Below are 19,197 nucleotides of genomic sequence, written 5' to 3' on the forward strand. Positions count from 1 at the left end.
ACGGAGCCAACTCACCACCAGGTAGTGGTCAGTTGACAGCTCCGCCCCTCTCTTCACCCGAGTGTCCAAAACATGCGGCCGCAGATCAGATGAAACGACAACAAAGTCGATCATTGAACTGCGACCTAGGGTGTCCTGGTGCCAAGAGATTTAATAAGCTATACAATTAATTTGGTGACAGCAAAAAGCTGCAGAAGCTCTGTAACTGGTGTCTCTGCTCTCATGGAAATTTCTGCCTGATATTCTTCTAGCTTTTAGTTGATAGGTTTTATTTGGTTTTAGGTAGAAAACCTTTGCTTTTTGTCCCTTTTGGGGACAAATTCACTTCATCAGTGTGACGTGAAAACATCATAATCTCTTTCTCTCTTGACAAGAAGAGAAAACAACATTTGTTGATTTTTCTGATTAAAAAAGATGTAGTAATCAAGATAAATTGTGAAAACAGTAAAATTTGTCTTTTCCTCATAAGTTCATGGTATTACTGTAGGTTTATTTAATCAATTTGCATCAATACTAGTATGAACAAATAATTATTGGATTATTTCTTCTTCCTAAATCTGTGAGAATAAATTATAAATTAAAATTCATATCAAAAAGATTATAAATATATTTTTTCTCCTGAAAATAAAAAGCTGCCATTGCTTTGGCATGTAAGTCTGATTTGGTACTACTGTTTAAATTACAATGAACAGAGTAAAAAAAATGAAGAGTACACACATTTCAGCTTTTATACAAAAAATAAATAAAACATACAGTTTCCCCTTACTTTAGTTGAGAGCTGTGTATTCCAGAGTAAGACAAAGCTGGATTGAGCTATTTGTTCAAACATACACATGTTATCCAGCTGTTAATACACTTTGATCATACATGCCATGTATGTCTTTGTTTACAGGCAAATGTGCAAAGGATGCAGAGAGATCCTGTGTCGTGTTCTTTTCTACTTCCAGGTCCCCTGTCAGCCAGCCTCTGGGCCAAAGTGAACTCATCCATCAGACACAAACTGCACTTTGATCACACTTTGAAAAAGCTAGGGGCCACAGCTGGGGAATAAGGGGATCTGAGCACAGCACATGAGATTGGATGGCTTGTTGAAGCCTTCGGATTAACGCCACCTTCCTCAACTTTGAACTGCCACATAACATCTCAGATGGCAACAGGGAGAAGGGGAATTAATTTGGTGTATGTGTACCCTTTCTTTAGCTATACGCCCATTCCACTGATCCATTATTGGTTTGGTGCAAACTAACACTCAGCCTGATGAAAATCTGGATGGGATACTTCTGAACATGACCACGTCTGGTGAAACTAACACACATTAAAGACTCAATTCAACCTCACAACAGCAGAAAAAGAAACCTTTGCAACACTCATTCATACATGTCTCAGCAGTACTTCAGCTGCTTCATATTAATGATCAATGGGATACAAAGATAAGAAAACTGAACAAGCAATATACTATCAAGAATAAGTTTTATCACTAAACTTATGATGTAGACTGAACACTAAACAGGCCATTCAGTTCCCATATTCACACAAAGATTGGAGGGTGAGTAAAGGCTTAGTCAAAAGGTGTGTCATCACTTCAGGCCTCTGTGGGCCTGCCTTGCAATCAGCTATTCACCCTGAAGGTATTTGCCACCTCTCACCAGAATTCCCTGCTGCTCTCCACTTCTTTCACTGGCCTTGCCTTTTACACCTCATGTCCACACCATTTTTCTCCCAACTGCCCTGCTGCCTGGAGTCTGTCAGGGCCTCTGGGGCTTTGAGAACGCTCTTTCTGCTCTCCACACCCCACTCTTTTCCTTTCTGCGTGTCCCTTATCTTTCCTCTCCCTACACACGCTGTCCCCAGCAGAGCCGGTCTTTGGTTTCACTGCAGCTGAAGACTCTCCATTCGCTTTTGTAATAAACAGTTATTCTTTTCACTAAAAATATTGCTAAGGTTGGAAAACCAAGTCCAAATCTAGACTGATCAAACTCATAAAAATAAAATTTCTGCTATCTATTTAAAAAAAAAACAACGTTTCAGTCTATTCTCAGGTACAAAAACTTAATATGAGCCATTTCTTTGAAAACAGCCACTAAAAAGGGGTCATGTGGCCTGAAGGTAGAACCCTGAAGAGAAAAATTTATTAACCTGCAGTTGTTCTTTTTTTAAGTTTTCTGGGCGGACGCGACCGTGGATGTGCACACATTTCACTGTATTGTTGTCCCTTTGACTGACCTGATTTCTACTCGCAGAACTAACTGTAGGTTTAAAAAAATATTCCAGCATTGTTTGTGTAAATACCTGCGGGCAAAACCTTTGATGACACATTAGGTGTGAGATCGCTTTGTGTGACAGGAAAAAACTACGAGTTTCAGGCTGTGAAGTCATTGTGGTGTAACTCCTCACAGTGTGGTCTGTGTGTCCTACCTAACACACCTAGTAACTGTTGAGTTGACTTGTTGATTGTGCAATCACGTTTTTGTTCAGCAAGCTGTAGTTTAAATACAGCTCTAAAATTCAAAAGGTATTCAAACCCTAAAGACTGACTTCAGGTTTCAAAGGTTAACAGTCACTGAAATAAAAAATGTTTAATGCACATACGTTGACTTTTTCTTTATATAATTACACAGGCAGATAAATGGTGTGGAGTTGAATTCAAGTGTGATATTTATATTTGTAATATGCTGCAGTGAATCCACAGCAAGCACACAAAGGGATGTTGTTATGCTGTAAAAGTAAATCAACTATTTTGGTATTAGAGATGGCAGTAAAAAATACCAGTATGTTTGCATGTTTACATCAGAGGAGTTGCGGATAATTTCAAGAACCTTTACAGAATACAGAAAAATGTTTTCACAAGATTCAGCCATGTGAGAAACAGGCAAACGTATTATAAAACTAACGTCTACCACAAAAACAGACTTCACACAGAAGTGGTTCAACACGAGCTGCAAACTATTTAAAAAGACTCAACAGAAAAAGCCTACGTCGACTTTGGTTTTTGAAGAATGTTTTTGCCTGACAAGTTGGCTTCCTTTGAGAAATGTAAGCTCAGCATGAAACAGAGACTGAAACAAAGATGCTTGAAGAATGTTTGGAACTGCATACATCAACTGAAACATGTGCTTCACAATGTGATCATCAAAAGCAGGCAAATACATTTTCCACGTGGATATATTGTAAGCTTCTATTCAACTGAATACAACAGAAATGATTGGACAGCACAGAGTGGCTCTAAAATAAAATTTAATCAATGGTAAATGTAAAAGTACTCAGCCAAAAGGCAGATTCAGAAGTTCCACACTCCAAGTTTAAATGCTTTGTTTGCTCTCCCTTCATAAGGTATTTTTAAGGCACACTTTGATGTATCAGTTCAAAATGGTCAGCGTCAAAGTAACAATCTCTAAGACAAGTGATACTGTTATTAATATTAATATTCATAGAACAAGTTTATTTTTAGTTTGCTAATGATGACAAGGCTTCTGGCATCAGATGACATTTAACATGTGTTTACAATCTGAACTCTCGTCTCGTGCTTAAAACAAACCGGTGAGTAACTAATAAATCAACATTAAACATCCAGTAACGCTGCAGCATAAAGTGTCTGATTTATTACAGCATGTGTGTAGAAAGCTTCATGTGATAGCACAACGAAGGAAAACTAGCAAGAAGCAAAACCAAAAAGTAAAATACATTAACTCCAGTTTGGTACCATTTTAAACAAAAAAAGAGAAAAATGTACAATGTGACCATTGTAAAAATAAGAATAAACAATCAATCACAGAGTTAATCCAGTTAATCCATTTTGTAGAAAGATTTGATGGAACGAACCAGTCTGTTTTTTCTTTGAACTAATATTGTTTCTCTTTAATAAGGCATCTTACATTTCCAACATGTGTTGCCAATTGTATTGAATATATTTTTATTATAGTTACAAAAAATGATAAAAGCCAAAAGAACTCTTCACACAAGACTTCCAAGCTGGTCTGAAGAGGCATCCTTACAAGAACAGTAAGAAGTTGTCTTCACAAATGTGTGAAATGACTGGAAAAAAAATGAGGAACCGAAATTCACCCACTGCTAATAGAACCACGTTGAGCTGGCATTGAGGTAAGTCACACAGCCAAACCGGTCTGTGTGAGCATCACAGCTCAGGGGTGTGAAGTAATGATGACGTGTAGTGTGTTTAACCAGGCAGGTGCAGTATAAACAGTCAGGTTGCTGAGAATAGTTTAGAGTTTATGAACACCAACCTGCCCCGTTTCTGAAGCATACTGCAAACAAAAAAACGATCATTATTATTGTTTCATAAACAGTGTAGACGTCCAAATCAAGTTTTATGCATGGCATCGCACATCGATGCCATGCCTCCTTTGATTCCACCATGACGGATTGTAAAAAGCACACGACTCACATGTGCTCACCTGAACCGAACTGGTTCATGTGTGAAACATCAAGGAAAGCTTAAAGAGGGAAATATTGCAAAATCAATGTGTAAATATGCCTCTGAATGTTAGGAAAATAATAACTTTAAAGAGTAAACTAATATTAAAAACAATGTGCATTGTTTTAAGATGTGTTTTTACACTCTAAACATTAAAGCAACTTCCATGTTTAAGTTTTTGTCTCTGCAGAAAATTAAAAGTTAAGATAAAAATATATGCATGCATCTTTGCCTGATATGAGCCACAAAGTGAGAAAGAGAAAGTAAGAAAAGGTTGCGATAAGAAGTGCAGCTGAAATGGTAGCAGCTTGTTGCAGACCCACAGAGCCTGTAGTATCAGGGGGTTGGCCTCTCTGGCTACCCTCACAGCAAACACTTTCCAAGTCGATGCTGTTAACAGCTCCTCCGGGGTCTATATCACCAACAGTTGGAGGATGTGTGTGTGGCTGGCAGGGGGGAAGGGAGACCTGTTTGTTGTGTAAAGTCTCCTCTCTTCCTCTCCTGTGTGTCTTTCTTTATATCTTCCTCCACCCCCCTGCTTACACATGGTTCCTCCAGGAGCCATCATCTGACAACACCCTCCACCCCCGCACATAACCACCTCCTGCCACATGACAAACACGCACACAAAGTCGTAACACCACAGGAAAACGCCCTCACATCCTCAGGATGTACAGTTAATCTGATCAGAAGAAAGAATTAACATCTTTTGAGTTGCTGCCAGACGCATCTCACTAATGGCTCAAAACAAGAACTTGTTGAAAGATATATTTGCAAAGTCTCATCAAATTTATAAAATATCAACTAAAGCTAAGGTGAGACAGTATCCTCTGCCTGCTCATTCCACCATAACACCTTAGCTAATGGGAAAGACTTTGTCATGAAAACATATGAACTGAAATAACAACTAGAAGTACTTCTACATGAGCGAAACCACAATGTGGGAACAGAGAACCGTTACATATAACAAGTCCACAAAAAAACTGAGGTCAGTTTCAACTTCCAGCTGTGTTTTATTATACATCAGTGTCAGGGCCAGGTGGGACAGGTGGCTGGGTTGAGGAGGGGTAGGGGGTAAGGGGTGGGATGCTGTACAGACCCTCCCTGAACCATGCCGGAGACATGAAGACCCTTTGTCTTGGACATGCACATGGAGTTTGTGGGTGAGGATCATTAAGGACAGGAGATGGGAGGCCACCCAGTGCAGCAGTGCCACTCACACTTCCACTTTGAGGAAACCACATCATCAACTTCCTCATATGAAACTCTGCTTCCTGCTTCAGCAGACATCCCCCCTGGAAGCACATTAAACATAACAATTCTGCCAGCTGACTTTGGGAGGAAAAACTTCACAGGTGAGCTGTGTAGAGCAAATGGAATCTACCAAATCTGTGATTTGAACACAAAATGGAATACAGAAAAAAAGTTCTTATATTTTCTAATCGCAATCTGAAGTTTTAAAAAGGCAACTGGCTCTCGACTTCACTCTAACTGTGCAGCACTGGGTCACGCTGGCTCTTGCTCTTTGAAGTCATGCTGGTGTGACAAGGTCTTGACATTCCCAAACAACAATGCAACAATTCCCAAGACACTTTAACCACGTTCACACCAACATTAGCTTCTGTATGGGGGAAAAAACACCCCCAATAATTTATTTAAATGAGGCTACACCGTTGAAACAGCAAGGATGCCAAGTAATCTGGATACAAAAATGTACACAGCCTACTTTTTGTTAAAACTGCATTTCCTGCTAAGGCACTGCTCTGGATAATTAAATCAAAGCAGGTATATTCTGAGTGATTAAAATGATGACACTTAAGATAACTTGTGTTTTGACAACATAATAAGCCTTCATACCTTTTTTATCCATCATAAAAACTGGATTGCATTTCATCAACAGCAATGATAACGATAATCCCAAACCAAAGAAACCCGGTGCAGTTTTTTACATGTTAAAAAGAGGAACCCAAAGACTTAATTTGAAATACCTGCTTTGAAATTTCCAGCCTAATTTGTCATAAGGCAAGTAAGGTCATCAATAAAAAGTCAAGGTCAAGCCTTTTAAGTATTTAAAAACAAACCTAGACACTGAAACACACCAAACTGTTCCAATGCAAAGTCTGCCAATCTTTACTTTGTAAAAAAAGTGTGCCAGTATGCATGTCACAAAGTCTCACAGATAAATACCACATCTGCGTGTTAAAAAACAAACAAACATCCCTCAATCATTTGGAGTACCTCCCATTCCCATTAACATTGGTCTTTTACTATTTTTATTCAACAGTGCAGAAATGAAACAAACAGTATTTTCCAGAATAAATATAATTCGTTTTGCTTCCTCACGTTATGACGTTGCATCACACGCTGCCAAAAAAAATCCTTTTAAACCAAGACAAGAAGACACCCCATGTCTGGAAGGGTTTGACACAGTAATGACTGAGCCTAGTTACTTCCTGGCTCCTTTCAGATGAGACCTGCTTTGGTGAGATTTTTGTCACTTCTCATTTCTGCTTCACATCCAGCTGCAAAGATGCAGAGTGATAAAGCAAAACCGAAGACAGCCCCTCCAAACACCCCCCCCCAGACTGGAGACAGAGAGAGGGAACCATGGGGAGTTGCAACAATGGGGCTGAAAGAAAAAAAAAAGAAAAACTGCATGTACCCCCCTACCTCCCCCCTCTGTGCGCACACTCCCCATGTGAAACCATCTGATGCATGTACCGCTGCTCTCGCTTGTCAATCACATCAAGGGGAGGGGGGGAGGGGGGGTGATCCTACAATGCCCCCTAACTTTGCATGCAACTGAGGGTGTTACAAAAGGCATGCAAAAAGCTTCTTGATCTTCAAAGTGTCCCCAGAGGTTAAAAAAAAGTTTTGAAAGCATGTGATGTGACAGGAAAGTGTCAGACACTGGTGTCTACAAGGCTTTATAGCTGAAGTGGGGAAAACTCTATTAGTGGGATGTAAATACAGAAAGTAAAGGGAATGTGAAACTAACTTAGCTCTAAATATCATGAACGAAAATTAATTATCACTGATTGGTGTGGAGCTTCAATAAAAAGATAAGTTTGCCAACAGTGATCTTTAAGGATTGAACAAATATGGCTTGGTTGTGCTAGAAACAAACAAAAAAAAAAACACACATTTCACCACAATTTGCTCCTGCTAGTGATATCTGGAATACAACACCATCAGCCTACATGTCAACGCTTCTTTACAGAGGCCATATGTGCCACACACATTAAGTATCGATAATCACAAACAGCAGAAACCGGGAGACAGTGTGGCTGTTTCAATTTGGTGTATCTCTAAGCAACTCTTCTGCTTTTATACCATTCTCCCATGCTAATCCACTTGCTTTCTAGACAACAGAAACAAGGACATGTTCACAGGCAATCTGCTCTCGCTTTGTTTTGCCAGATCTAATAGGACTAAAGCTTCTTTTACAATAACACACACACACACACACCAAGACCCCCCTCCTCAGAAGGCCAGCAGCAACAGCAGCAGCAGCACATCACCCAGTAAGAGTGAAGAGCCTCCACCCTCCAGGGGAAAGAGAAATAAAGAACCACCATCTGGGGTTTAGTCATGGTGATGCCAGGGGCTGGGGTGCAGCGACGGGGAGAGTGCAGGGGCTCAACAAGGGGATGTGGGGTAGAGGGACTACAGTTCAGCATGGTGCGAATGGGATGAGAGAAAGGTAAATAGAGAGGCTTCTTAATAGACGTGCCAAATACAAGTTGTTGACTTTTTTAATTTCACAATTCTCCACACATTCTTATTTTCTGTCCTCTTTTCTGTCCTGTGTCCTCTTTTCTTCCACAGCCATGCTTTTCTAATGTGAGAAATGATGAGGTTTCTTCTTCTAATCTTCCTGATAACCCTTTCCTCCACTCATCAAAAAAAGTATTTATTATTATTTTTAATAAGCTTTGGAGAAGGGTGGGATTAAATAAGTTTTTTACTTCTTCCCATTCCTTTTCAAAAATGTTAAATTTTGTTAAATTTTTTGTTATTACTTTTATTATCTTTTTGTTTTGTTATGTATACATGTTTGAAATAAATAAACTAAACCCAAACTCATCCCTCCCTGGATACTGTGCCTGAAATCGTCCTTTCTGTCTGTGTACTTGGACAGACATAACTCCCAGTCAGTAGTGGTTGAACATGACGTAAAGTAGAAGTTCCACTTCCTCGTCCGTCCGCAAAAAAAGGTTCAGTTTTTGCTCTTGTATTTGCCATACTGGTCATTTCTTCTTGTGTTTACAGTTTAGAGGTTCTGCTTCCTGTCGTCTCTCCTGTTTCTGATGTATTTTTGTGGAAGTGTTGCCAAAGCACAGGCCTGGTATAGCTACAACTGAAATTTGGATGTTTGGGTTTTTTTGCATTTCTGAATGAATGGCAACATTTCTTGTAATGGTGGTTTATGAGGATATTTTTAGAAACGACACATTAAAAGATTGTTTTGAAAAGACAGAATTCCTGTGTGGACGGATCCTGAGTTGCAAAAAGGTTAGTCTTGCTTTCTTGCAAATCTCAGCCAAATGAACACATATTTGACATTTAGACATCTACAAAAGTCAAATTTAGTCAAATTTTAGCCCAGACATTTAAAGACACAACTAGATGTTGTCCAAATGTCTTTCAATCTAAAAATGCTCGTGGTATTTTGCTTCCTGTAGTGGAAACAGAACACCCACATCAGTAATAAAACGCATCAGTAAATGCAGAGCTAAGATATTCAGTTCAAATGAGTATGACAAAGGCTGACACAAAGGATTAGTGATTAGGACTGGCATCAGCCACTCTCATAAACTTAATTCTCTATAAAGTTGTTTGGCAATAAAAGCAGAAGCACACTGCAGATGTGTTGACAGTTGAATAAATGCTCCATGTATGTGCCTAATTTAACTACCCTCAAGTGAAATAAAAACAACCCCCCCCCCCCCGTCTTTTTCCACACTACACTGGTTTTGTTGCTTTCCTTTAGGCGTAATTGACATTTATGTACAATTCACCAGTAAAGAGAAAAGGCCTAACACCTTTGAATAATAATTGGCAAATACCATCTAGGAAAGACAAAACAAAAAAATGAAAATAGTAAACTAAGAGCACCCACAATTATTAAAAATGGGGCTGATCCAAAGACACGCCTCACAAAGTGTGCTTAGAAAGAATCAGTGGCCTCTGCTTTAAATAGTCCTTTTTGTTTTTGATCAACAACTACTTCATCTAAAAGATAAAGATGAACCTTTCCACCATTTGATGGCCCATCTAAGATCCAAATAGTCAAAATAATCGTCAAACTTTTAAATATTTTCCCACATATTTGTTGACAAACCAAATATTCCTTTCCTTCATATTTGCTCAAATCACAATTACACCTATTATTGTCACCCACTGAAGATATCACAGATATTTCTCGTTACTGGGCTTAAATAGTTTCAGTCCTTGAAAGAGACGTGTCGTCTCACCACGTCAGAGATAAAAAGTGTGAACAATCTGTCGCCGTACGTCCATGAACAGCGATTTGTAGTGATAAGTCACACATCATTTGTCAAGATGAGGGCGAAACTGAAACTGTTGTGCAGAAAGCACAAGCAAAAAATAAGCAAAACAGGATAGAAGTGAGGTCATCAGTTTTACAGTTACACAAATAAAGATGTAACAGTTTGTTATATATAAAATTAAACAAAAACTAAACAATAAAAATCGACTCCTCTAGCAGAGAACATGCGCACTTCCATAAAAAAAAACAATCTTTCTCTGTGTTTTTAGTCTTCTACTGAGCGATTTGGCACATACAAAATAAATAAACGACTGAATATTTCCAAAAATTACAATGTCTCAGAATCAGAACAAGAAGTTGTGCTTGTGGCCCGTATGCAGATATTTTTATGCCATTTCAGATGGACAGAAAAAGTCCAGACGTCACCTGCGTGAATATGTCACCCATCGTCATTTGTTGGACTGACGAATATCAGTTGAAAAAAACTTTACATTATTACCCATTATTTCTAAATTAACCAAACAGATCACCTTGTTTTTTTTGACAACTAGCCAGATGCCTGCCCTTCCTTAAAGCCAGAAGTTGTAGAACATGGGCTGTCGACTAAAACCAAATCAGAAAGATGCGATGTAAAGGATTAATTGTTTTTTGTTGTTCTAGTTGTTTTTTGCAGAAAGCAAAGCTTATTTAAGGTACTGCAGATGTCAGAGGAACAACACAAAAGACAATACCAAAGTTGCTCCTCTGACATCTGATTAATGGATTTAAGAGTTAACGATCTTCAATCACTTCTTACGAAACAGTACATGTAGTTACACACTCCGGCTTATTTCTGAGAAGCGTCAGCGCTGTACTGCTGAGATCAGCGCTGTACTGCTGAGATCAGCGCGCTGCAAACCAACTAACCCGATCAGACTGAGGCGAAAACTGTAGACAACTGTTTCGAATGTCGTTATACAGCTGATCCATAAGTAGTATGCATACAGGCATGGCAAATAACAATAAAATGTTGAAAAGTTCCCAGAACTTCTGACTTTTTTTTAGCCCATAGTGTTGTAATTTGTTTATTTATGATAATCTCTATTCAATTAGAAGCATAAACTGTGATTAATAAACTTACAAATGAAGGCAAAAATGTAAACAGCCCACGTTCCAGCCCCGTCTAAAAGCAACCTATATCATCAGCACTTGAATTCTAAATATCTCCATAAAGGAAACTGATTTCAGTGGGAAAATGACAAGCAGCTAATGAAGACGCACAACAAACAGACCATGGTGTGCCAAACAAGCTGTCAGGAGAGCACAAGATGACATGTCGGGGACAGAGGTCCTTGGCAAGAAGGCCGGTGTCTGGCAGTGAGAGGGCACCTCGCTGAGGATCGAGGAACAGAAGCATGCAGTGTCTGTTGGCGTTGTGACCTCAGGCATCGTTTTACTGACGCACAGCCAAGAAACCAAACAAACGCCTAAGAGACAAAAAGCCAGGCAAAGCAGAGAGCCATGTTGACCCTGGGCTGTCTTCCTACAGATCACTCTCTCATACTAATTTGCTCTTGCTTACTCACTCACTTCCTCTCCATCTCAAGGACACTCTTCTCCACTTAGTCTTGCCCCTTTCCTCCCACTAATTCTCTCCTTCCTTCCTCTGCACTGCTTTTCCATCTTGCTGCCTGGAGACTGAGGAAAGTGGAAACCAATGACAGTGAAGTGTATCAACTCCAGAACAATGTGCAAGGGGCTCCTTTGTAAGCGAGGTAGTCTCCATTATCACCGACTACCACCGTAGAGAGAAAAGGGCTGCCACAGCACCACTGTCGGGCTGAATCACTGAATTTGCCAGAAATCTACTCTGACAGCACTTTCATAAGGACTAAACACTCTGGTCTCAAATGTGGCACATTACTGAAGTATCCATTAGACAAAAGGAAACAAATGCTTCAGGAGCACCATTATCAGAATACTCATACTTTTTACACATTAAATGGACTCAAAGTTGAAAAAGTCAGACATGAAGCCTTTCAATAGAAAGCTAAACCCAAATCAAGAGAAAGTTAGCATGCATGTTATCAAAGAGGTGACACAAACTTTACATATCCACTCATTTTACACAACCATCCTTATATTACACAGGCTTCACGTCTCTACTGTCCTTCCAAGATGATACTGGAGGCACTTTCACTAAACAGTCCAGCAAAATGGCCATAAAGACTAGTTCATCTTTAAGCTGCCTCTGACTATTTATAATTCACTTATCGATCTGCCCGTGTCTCATGTAGAACTTTCAGAAATTAGGTGAGCTTCACAGAAGTAAAGAGGTGTAAACCAGAACACAAACGTTTCCATCATAACATTTCAAAACCTAAATTAGCCGAATTAACTCAGTCTAGCAATCTTTTTGTGCTTAATTATTCAAGTAAACGCAAAGTTCTGTGAGCCGTCATCGAGCTTCTCTGTAACAAATCTATTCATTGTTGTTTAGGCTTTTAAACCCTCTGCGGAGAGGTGGCACATTCATCGCTGCGTCACATCCTTGAGCTGCAAAGCCGGCTTACCTTTTCACGTGTCTGTTACTACCTCGCCTGGCGGCTCGAAGGCACAACAGTGACGAGTGGGCTTCAGCCCCACACGCCTCTTCGGTCCATTCAGAAACCTCACCGAGGTGGCCAGAAGGCGTCTCAGGAGCCGTTTACACGAAGCTGGTTTTCAGTGAAAATGTAACATTTATGTTGGAGTTCGGCCGTTTGTTTACACAACAACAGCGGTCGGATTATCTGACACAAACGTTTTGAACCCGGGTCTCAGAGTGGAACTTTTCAGACGCAGCAACCCAACCTCACTGTGGGTCCGGACAAAAGGCTGTGTATTCAGATGTAAGTGTTTGGTGAATAAGAGATTGGTGCATGTGTAAGTGCCAACTAGTGGCCTGGCATGGGAACTACCGTGGGCCCAAGGAGCACAGCGGCATCGTGTAACTTTTTTTTCCAATCAACACCTGAAAATCTTTAACGTTTCCAGGAGATCGGCCTCGAGTAAACAGAGCCTAAATCCAGGCTTGAAGTGTTTTGTGAAAGTGCCTTAGATGAGAGGTGAACTACAAGGTGGTGAGGTCACCAGTCTAACAGAGGACTTATCTGGTAATTACTTGATTTAATTTAAAGTATCAGTGACGCAAATGGATGTACACTCATACTGGCACCTTTGTAAACAGGACTATCATTTAGCAAACTATGAGGATGAAACTGAAAACACAAAACCATCTTCAGCTTAATTGTTCAAGTTTGTTGCTATAATTAAAACAAACGCCCTCAGGCGAGTTGCTCTTGATGATCAAATAATCATGTGGAGGCATGATTTTCCACACCCGCCTGACTCATCTTCTATACGGTTGAGCACAGAAAACAAAAGTACAAACATTGCTCAATGAGACAAAACAGGAGCACGTTTAAGATCAAAATCAGTGTTTTCTAAGTTTTGTTGTTTTACTAAACACGATCTGAATCAAGCAATGTGGTATGTTTGTTGTTATTTAGGAGATGTATCATTAGAATTACCCAAACATGGGTTCAGTAGTGATGCATATCTGAACAACCCAATATCACAATAACGATTTTAACACATTTCTCTTCCTCTTTCTTCTCTTTTAGGTGAATGTTTGTGAGCGTTTTATGGGAGCTGAATGCATCCCTGGTTGTTTCATACCTTCAACAGCCACAACTAAACTGAAAAGACACATTCAAGCACCAGAAACTAATTAAACTGCTACTACTTCTTTATGTCTACAAGAAAAAAAAAGTGGTAGAAAGAGCATAATCAAGTGAACTCACTCAACAGCCCACACTCTGTCACAACCAATGACACAGCCACTTCCTGCCCCCTAACCTCTCACATTCTAGGCTAATTTAACTGATGTATCTAGAGATAAGTTTAAAGGTAAAGTTAACCAACTTCGCCCAACCTACCTATCAAAAACAGCTAAAAGCTTGTCAAACAGCAAGTCTAACATGACCAGTAAATTTAAAGAGATCAGATTTTATTGAAGTGTTAAAACTGATGAGCAACATAATTTTCTTAATAAATTTAGACTATACAAGTCAGGGGAAAAAAAAGGAAGGTAGTGCGCTCAGTCTGCTGCAATCATCAGAGTGGCCAGGCCAGCTTGTCCTGTTGCTGCTATGTAGCATTAAGCAAAACAAACATGTTTGTCTGACAGTTTCCTCCAATTTCTATGACACAAAGTCCTCAGAAAGCAAACACGTTGGATCCAAATGTTCAGACTTCAGTAGAGTTTGTGAATATGTATGTTTGCAAAACCACAGTAGGAAAACAAAATCAGCCTGACAAATTAAATCTCTGTCAGCTAAAAGTGCAGCACATCATGTACTGGTGGTATCAGCACTGTAAGAGACAAATTTCTTGATTATTATAGACAGGGCTGTCTAAGTTTCAAGCCTGGCATCTGCCCAAAATCAGCTATACGAACCAAAAAACAAGGGGTACACAGGGTAAACAAGAGTCAAACACTCTTTACTAATACGACAAGGTTGCTTTACATAATAACATGGGACAAAGCTCCAAATTCATCACATTTTTAATATACTGTGAGGTCATTTCTGAGAGAACTAGTTCAAGGGTATTTTAGACGCACAACACTTTTGCAGTAAACAACAAGCTGCACAAAGGAAAAGTGTCTGAAACATTTACATGTGGCTCAGCTCAGCTCAAACATTTACAGGTGCAGATATTTCAGATAAGTCATCGTGAAAAAGAAGCATTTACATAACTAATATTTGAGTAGGTTTGATAATTTGTTAAATGTGACAATAACCAAATTCTTCTGAATGAATCAAAAGATCAAATGCAATCCCTTCTTTCACAGTGCTCTTAACCATACACGCAGATACATACTTTTAAATAAAGTGAATATTTAAGCCTCGGGCCAGCTTAATGGTTTATTTTAAAGATCCTGAACTTGATTCAAGCCCCAAATCAAAGCCCGAAAGGCCCCTAAAAAACAGGTGCTTTTCAACATTACACAACATGTTTATCCAAGATAACATTTGGATCTTTCACAAATGGCTGTGGCGCAGGTGTAATAAATATATTCTTGTGTTCAGACACAAAAATCTTATTCAAAATATGATCCCTTCAACGGGCTAAATGGAGCAAAAATCTAATACTCAGACTTCTGAATGTTTAGAAAACTTGAGATATAAAAAAATAAATAAATTTGCAACAAGTTCACAAGTTATTTTTCCACCTAAAAACAGTTTTTTCCACAGACACTGCTGCTCATTCTTCTTTGAGACACAATCTAGTCATTTACTCTTTATGAATTATTATAAATGTGCAAATATGAATTATTATAAATGTGCAAATAAATGGAGAAGTTCTGACCTTGGACACGTCTGCGTGCAATTAAGCTGTCAAAATACGAGACTATTGCATCAATCTTAATGTTTCCTTGAAATCGAGCTGTGGGGCGCAGGCACACCTGTGACAGTGATGTGGTTGAGGACAAATAGATTTTGTTGCTGCAGGTACCTTTCTTTCCTGTTTAAACAATGGCTTAAAGCTTAAAAGGTAGTCACCGCAAAGCCAAGGAGACGTCAAGCAACAGATTCTGGATGAGATTTTCCTCATGTAGATGGTTAATGTGTCCTTAAAATAACAATTTGTATGACTGAAAATAGGTCAACAACGCACTACGTCCACGAAGAGAGAAGTAGGATGGAGAAGTCTGAACATTTTGACGTATTGGTAGCATTTAAGCTCAGATTCGTTGAGGAAAACATGGGAAAAAAGTGCTTTGTTTACAATGAGTGCCAAACTGGATTACAGGATTACATATAGGAGGTATATGAAAAACCTACCGAAGTAAACGCTTTCAAAATGCACCTTTTAATACAGTTCAGGATAACCTTTTTTTCCATGTTCACTTTCACAGTTTCACAAGTTTAACACCCAAAATTATTAAAAGCAGAGAAGCTCAAGTGAAGCTGGGTAACTCCTATTTAATTTAACGACAAAAAACTAAATATCTGAGCCAACCCAGAGCAAATCCAACAGCACAACAGCCTCAACTTTCATGTAAACTAGGCGCAATGCGATCCCCCATCTGGCTCTCACTTGGTTTAACAACAAAGCCGAAGCCTACGTGTTTCCCTGCAGAAGGGGGTGGGGACGGCTGAGTGATGGAGGCTGTTGATGTGTGATGTTGACCTCAACATTTTCTTTAAAATGCTATCTTTCTTCGCCGGGCAGATAAAACAATCCATAACCCATTAATCACGACGCAAAGCCTACACGTGATGGATGACTTCACCTTAAAGTCCGAGTGTATTTCCAGCGAATTGAAGGAGGGGGTGTCTGAATCATCGAGTCATAATAATAAATAAAAAAGTTAAAATGAAGCATTTGTGGCGCAGTAAAGTAAGTTTGCTTTGACGTATTAGTGAGAGCACGTGGATAGGAAAAAGAAGCCGACTTGTGTCGCAAACAGACGGTTCTGGTCACAAAATGGGACTTGGGCGAAGCAAACAATGCCTGAAACAGCATCTGCGTCCCTATGGCTACCCCAAGCCAGATGGCCTGCAAGACAATAAACTCCAACCACACGCCATGAACTTAACTTTATCTCACAGGAGGGGGGAAGAAGAGAGTTATTGGGGTAAAAAAAAAACACCTGAACCTTGTGCGCATCCTTTTCCTTTTCGCCGAAAATGTAATTTTTAAGCTGTTTGAATATAAAAACGCATTGAAATAAACACGGCGCACCGCTCTGAAACTTTCTTCTAAACATGCCCCCCTTTTTGTGGCAGCTTTAAATAATCTACCTGGGATTTAAAAAAGGCAGATCTTCGATAAACACAAGCGAATGAAAACAAACGAGCGGCACATGGTTCGGGTCGGACCCGCAAAAGTTACTCAGGCGCGTCTTTCGATGCACAACACGTGAGCTGGGACCGTGGAAATTCTGCTTAAACGCTCTTTATTTAGCCCTAAGCCTGTTAAGACATAGTTTCGGCTTTAAAAAAAGGAGCTGCTTACGACTAGCATCCGGAGCTAGCTTTTAGCCCCAACTGACGAACGCCTCGGTAACGTCCGAGAAGTTCAGAACAGAGCCGAGCTGGTTAAAACCCAAACCGGTGGGCCAAATACGATCTCGCAGGCAAAAACGCTGACACAAACAACTCTTCATTTCCGCGGTTAAAGGCACTGGAGCCGCTTCAGGGAGTCACAGTTAAACAGTTACCTCTATTTCGAAGTCGGGAAGCTTGAACGCGGTCCTGAACAGCGAGCAGAAGTGGGCTATGGCGGGGACTTCCCACCAGGACTGGATCTCTTCCACCGAAACTGTACATCCCTGGGACATTTTCGGGCTCGTAGAGTGTGCGAGGTTTATTCCTCACATCAGAAAGTAGTTTATTCGGCGACCTGTGGTGCGTCCGGAACATTACAGAGAGGGAAAAAGTTGTCGCTCCTGTCCTGTCGGGGTAGTTGCCATTGCGACCCGGGGAAGCGCTTCAATCTGTTTCAATCAGTGTCTCACCGGAGCTGAACAGATGGGAAGGGCGATACCAACTCACGACGAATAGGGGGGAATCGACTGCTCAGCTCAGAAGGATTTAATTATATTTCAGAACAGAAACTTAAAACTGTATCAAGAAAATGCATAAAGTCTAATAACACTCTGTATGTTTAAACATCTTTGTCATTGATTAGCCTTTTGTCGCTGTAAGTCGAGTAAACATTCAATATTACACCCTTTTTTGATTTGATAATGCGCTCGCTGTTTAAATGGAATGATAGTAAATACTGAATGAGTTAAAAATAAACAAAAAGTTGAGCCAGGTATGACACAGGTGACTTCTGTTTTCGGTTTAGTTTAGATTTTCTTTTTTCTGTGTGTTTGTGTCTATAGATACAACTTCATATAATGTTATTATTTGGCAAACTTCTTCTCGTTTTCTCATTATTATTGCCATATCATGACAAACCGTTATTTTATTTACACCCCAAACCCTTTAAAGCAATACTAAGGAAGACCAGACTGTCAATGAACCCCAAGGTTCACCAACTTTCCAAGTAGAGCGATATTTTGTAAACAACACCAAAGCGAAAGTTTAATCTTATATGCTGCACTCGGGCTCCCCCTGCTGTCAAATCTGAAAAGTGCAAGCTTTAATATGAGTGCACAATGACAGTGAAAGGCTACTAATTTCTCATTTCAAACTTGCCACTTCCTATTTTATTCGTGTTTTTCTTTTTCTTTCTTTTTTTTTTTTGTTTTAACAAACTATTCTGGAGGTTTTTCTTGTTCTCCAAACTTGCAGAACTTATGTTTGACTTCAGGGAGGCACAAGAAGCAAAGTCACAGACTGTCAAATTAAATCTGAGAATCAGAGGTACATGAGAATAAATATAAAAACCTATATGGCAGCTAAGAAAGATGTAAGTTTTCCAAAACGTCTAGATGTGAAATAAAGCTGGACTTTGACTAAATATCTTAACTATACATCTTAGAGACATAATCTTTTCACCAGAGTCCAGAGTGCCATAAGGTGGCAGCAGTCAGCATTAAGTCATGTCAGCACTGGGCTGCTTCCTGCTGTCAGAGTTTAATCTGCAGCTTTCTCTACTCCAACCAGTCTGCTGTGAAACCTCCAACACTAACCTGGGTGGGCTTTTCTTATAAATTACATTTTACTTTGAGACATTTTGTTTTTCTGTTTGTTTTGACCCAGGATAAATTATTGTGAAAAGTTAAACATAAATGAAAATTTTAATGTATCTCTCATGCATTTAAGATTCTAAACAAGTGTTGTCTTCTTTCAAAGATCATTTGTGTTTACCTTAAATGTTAATAGTCTGTGTATGCTGAGCCCTCTGTTAAAAACTTTTAGGCAACTTTTACTCAACAAAATGCCCCATTTTTTTAGAACTATAAGTGAAAACAGAAGATATTTTAATGTGAGAGAGATCAATACATACTGCAAATCCTTCATTTCCTCTGGTGCTCACATGTTCATTTAGTTGATGTTCTTACATAATGTTTGGTCCTTTAATTAGATTTTTTGTTTTCCTCCCGAACAATGACAGCCACTCTGGATGCTAGTGTTCATAGTCATTTAAAGTCTGAACGTTGCCTCGTTCAGTTTGGGTTCTTATGTAAGCCTGGAACTGGTAAACAGAGAGCTCATTAGTGACAGCTTCCTGTTTATGTCGGGTGCATGCATTCGCAGATTAAATACGC

The 19,197-nt window shown here is 39.5% G+C and overlaps 1 protein-coding gene across 2 annotated transcripts in view; it reads right to left on the bottom strand.

Annotated features, from left to right (window-relative positions):
• The window catches only part of LOC108237508 (cat eye syndrome critical region protein 2), a 40,778-nt gene extending 23,293 nt beyond the window's left edge, over window positions 1-17,485 (bottom strand). For both annotated transcript variants that reach the window (XM_017418974.3, XM_017418973.3), the window contains exon 1: window positions 17,197-17,485. In XM_017418974.3, the coding sequence (XP_017274463.1) occupies window positions 17,197-17,316 (120 nt within the window). In that variant the 5' untranslated portion in view covers window positions 17,317-17,485. The remainder of the gene's footprint in view (window positions 1-17,196) is intronic.
• Window positions 17,486-19,197: the final 1,712 nt, after the last annotated feature.

This window comes from Kryptolebias marmoratus, linkage group LG11 (assembly GCF_001649575.2).
Source record: "Kryptolebias marmoratus isolate JLee-2015 linkage group LG11, ASM164957v2, whole genome shotgun sequence".
Lineage (NCBI taxonomy): Eukaryota > Metazoa > Chordata > Actinopteri > Cyprinodontiformes > Rivulidae > Kryptolebias > Kryptolebias marmoratus.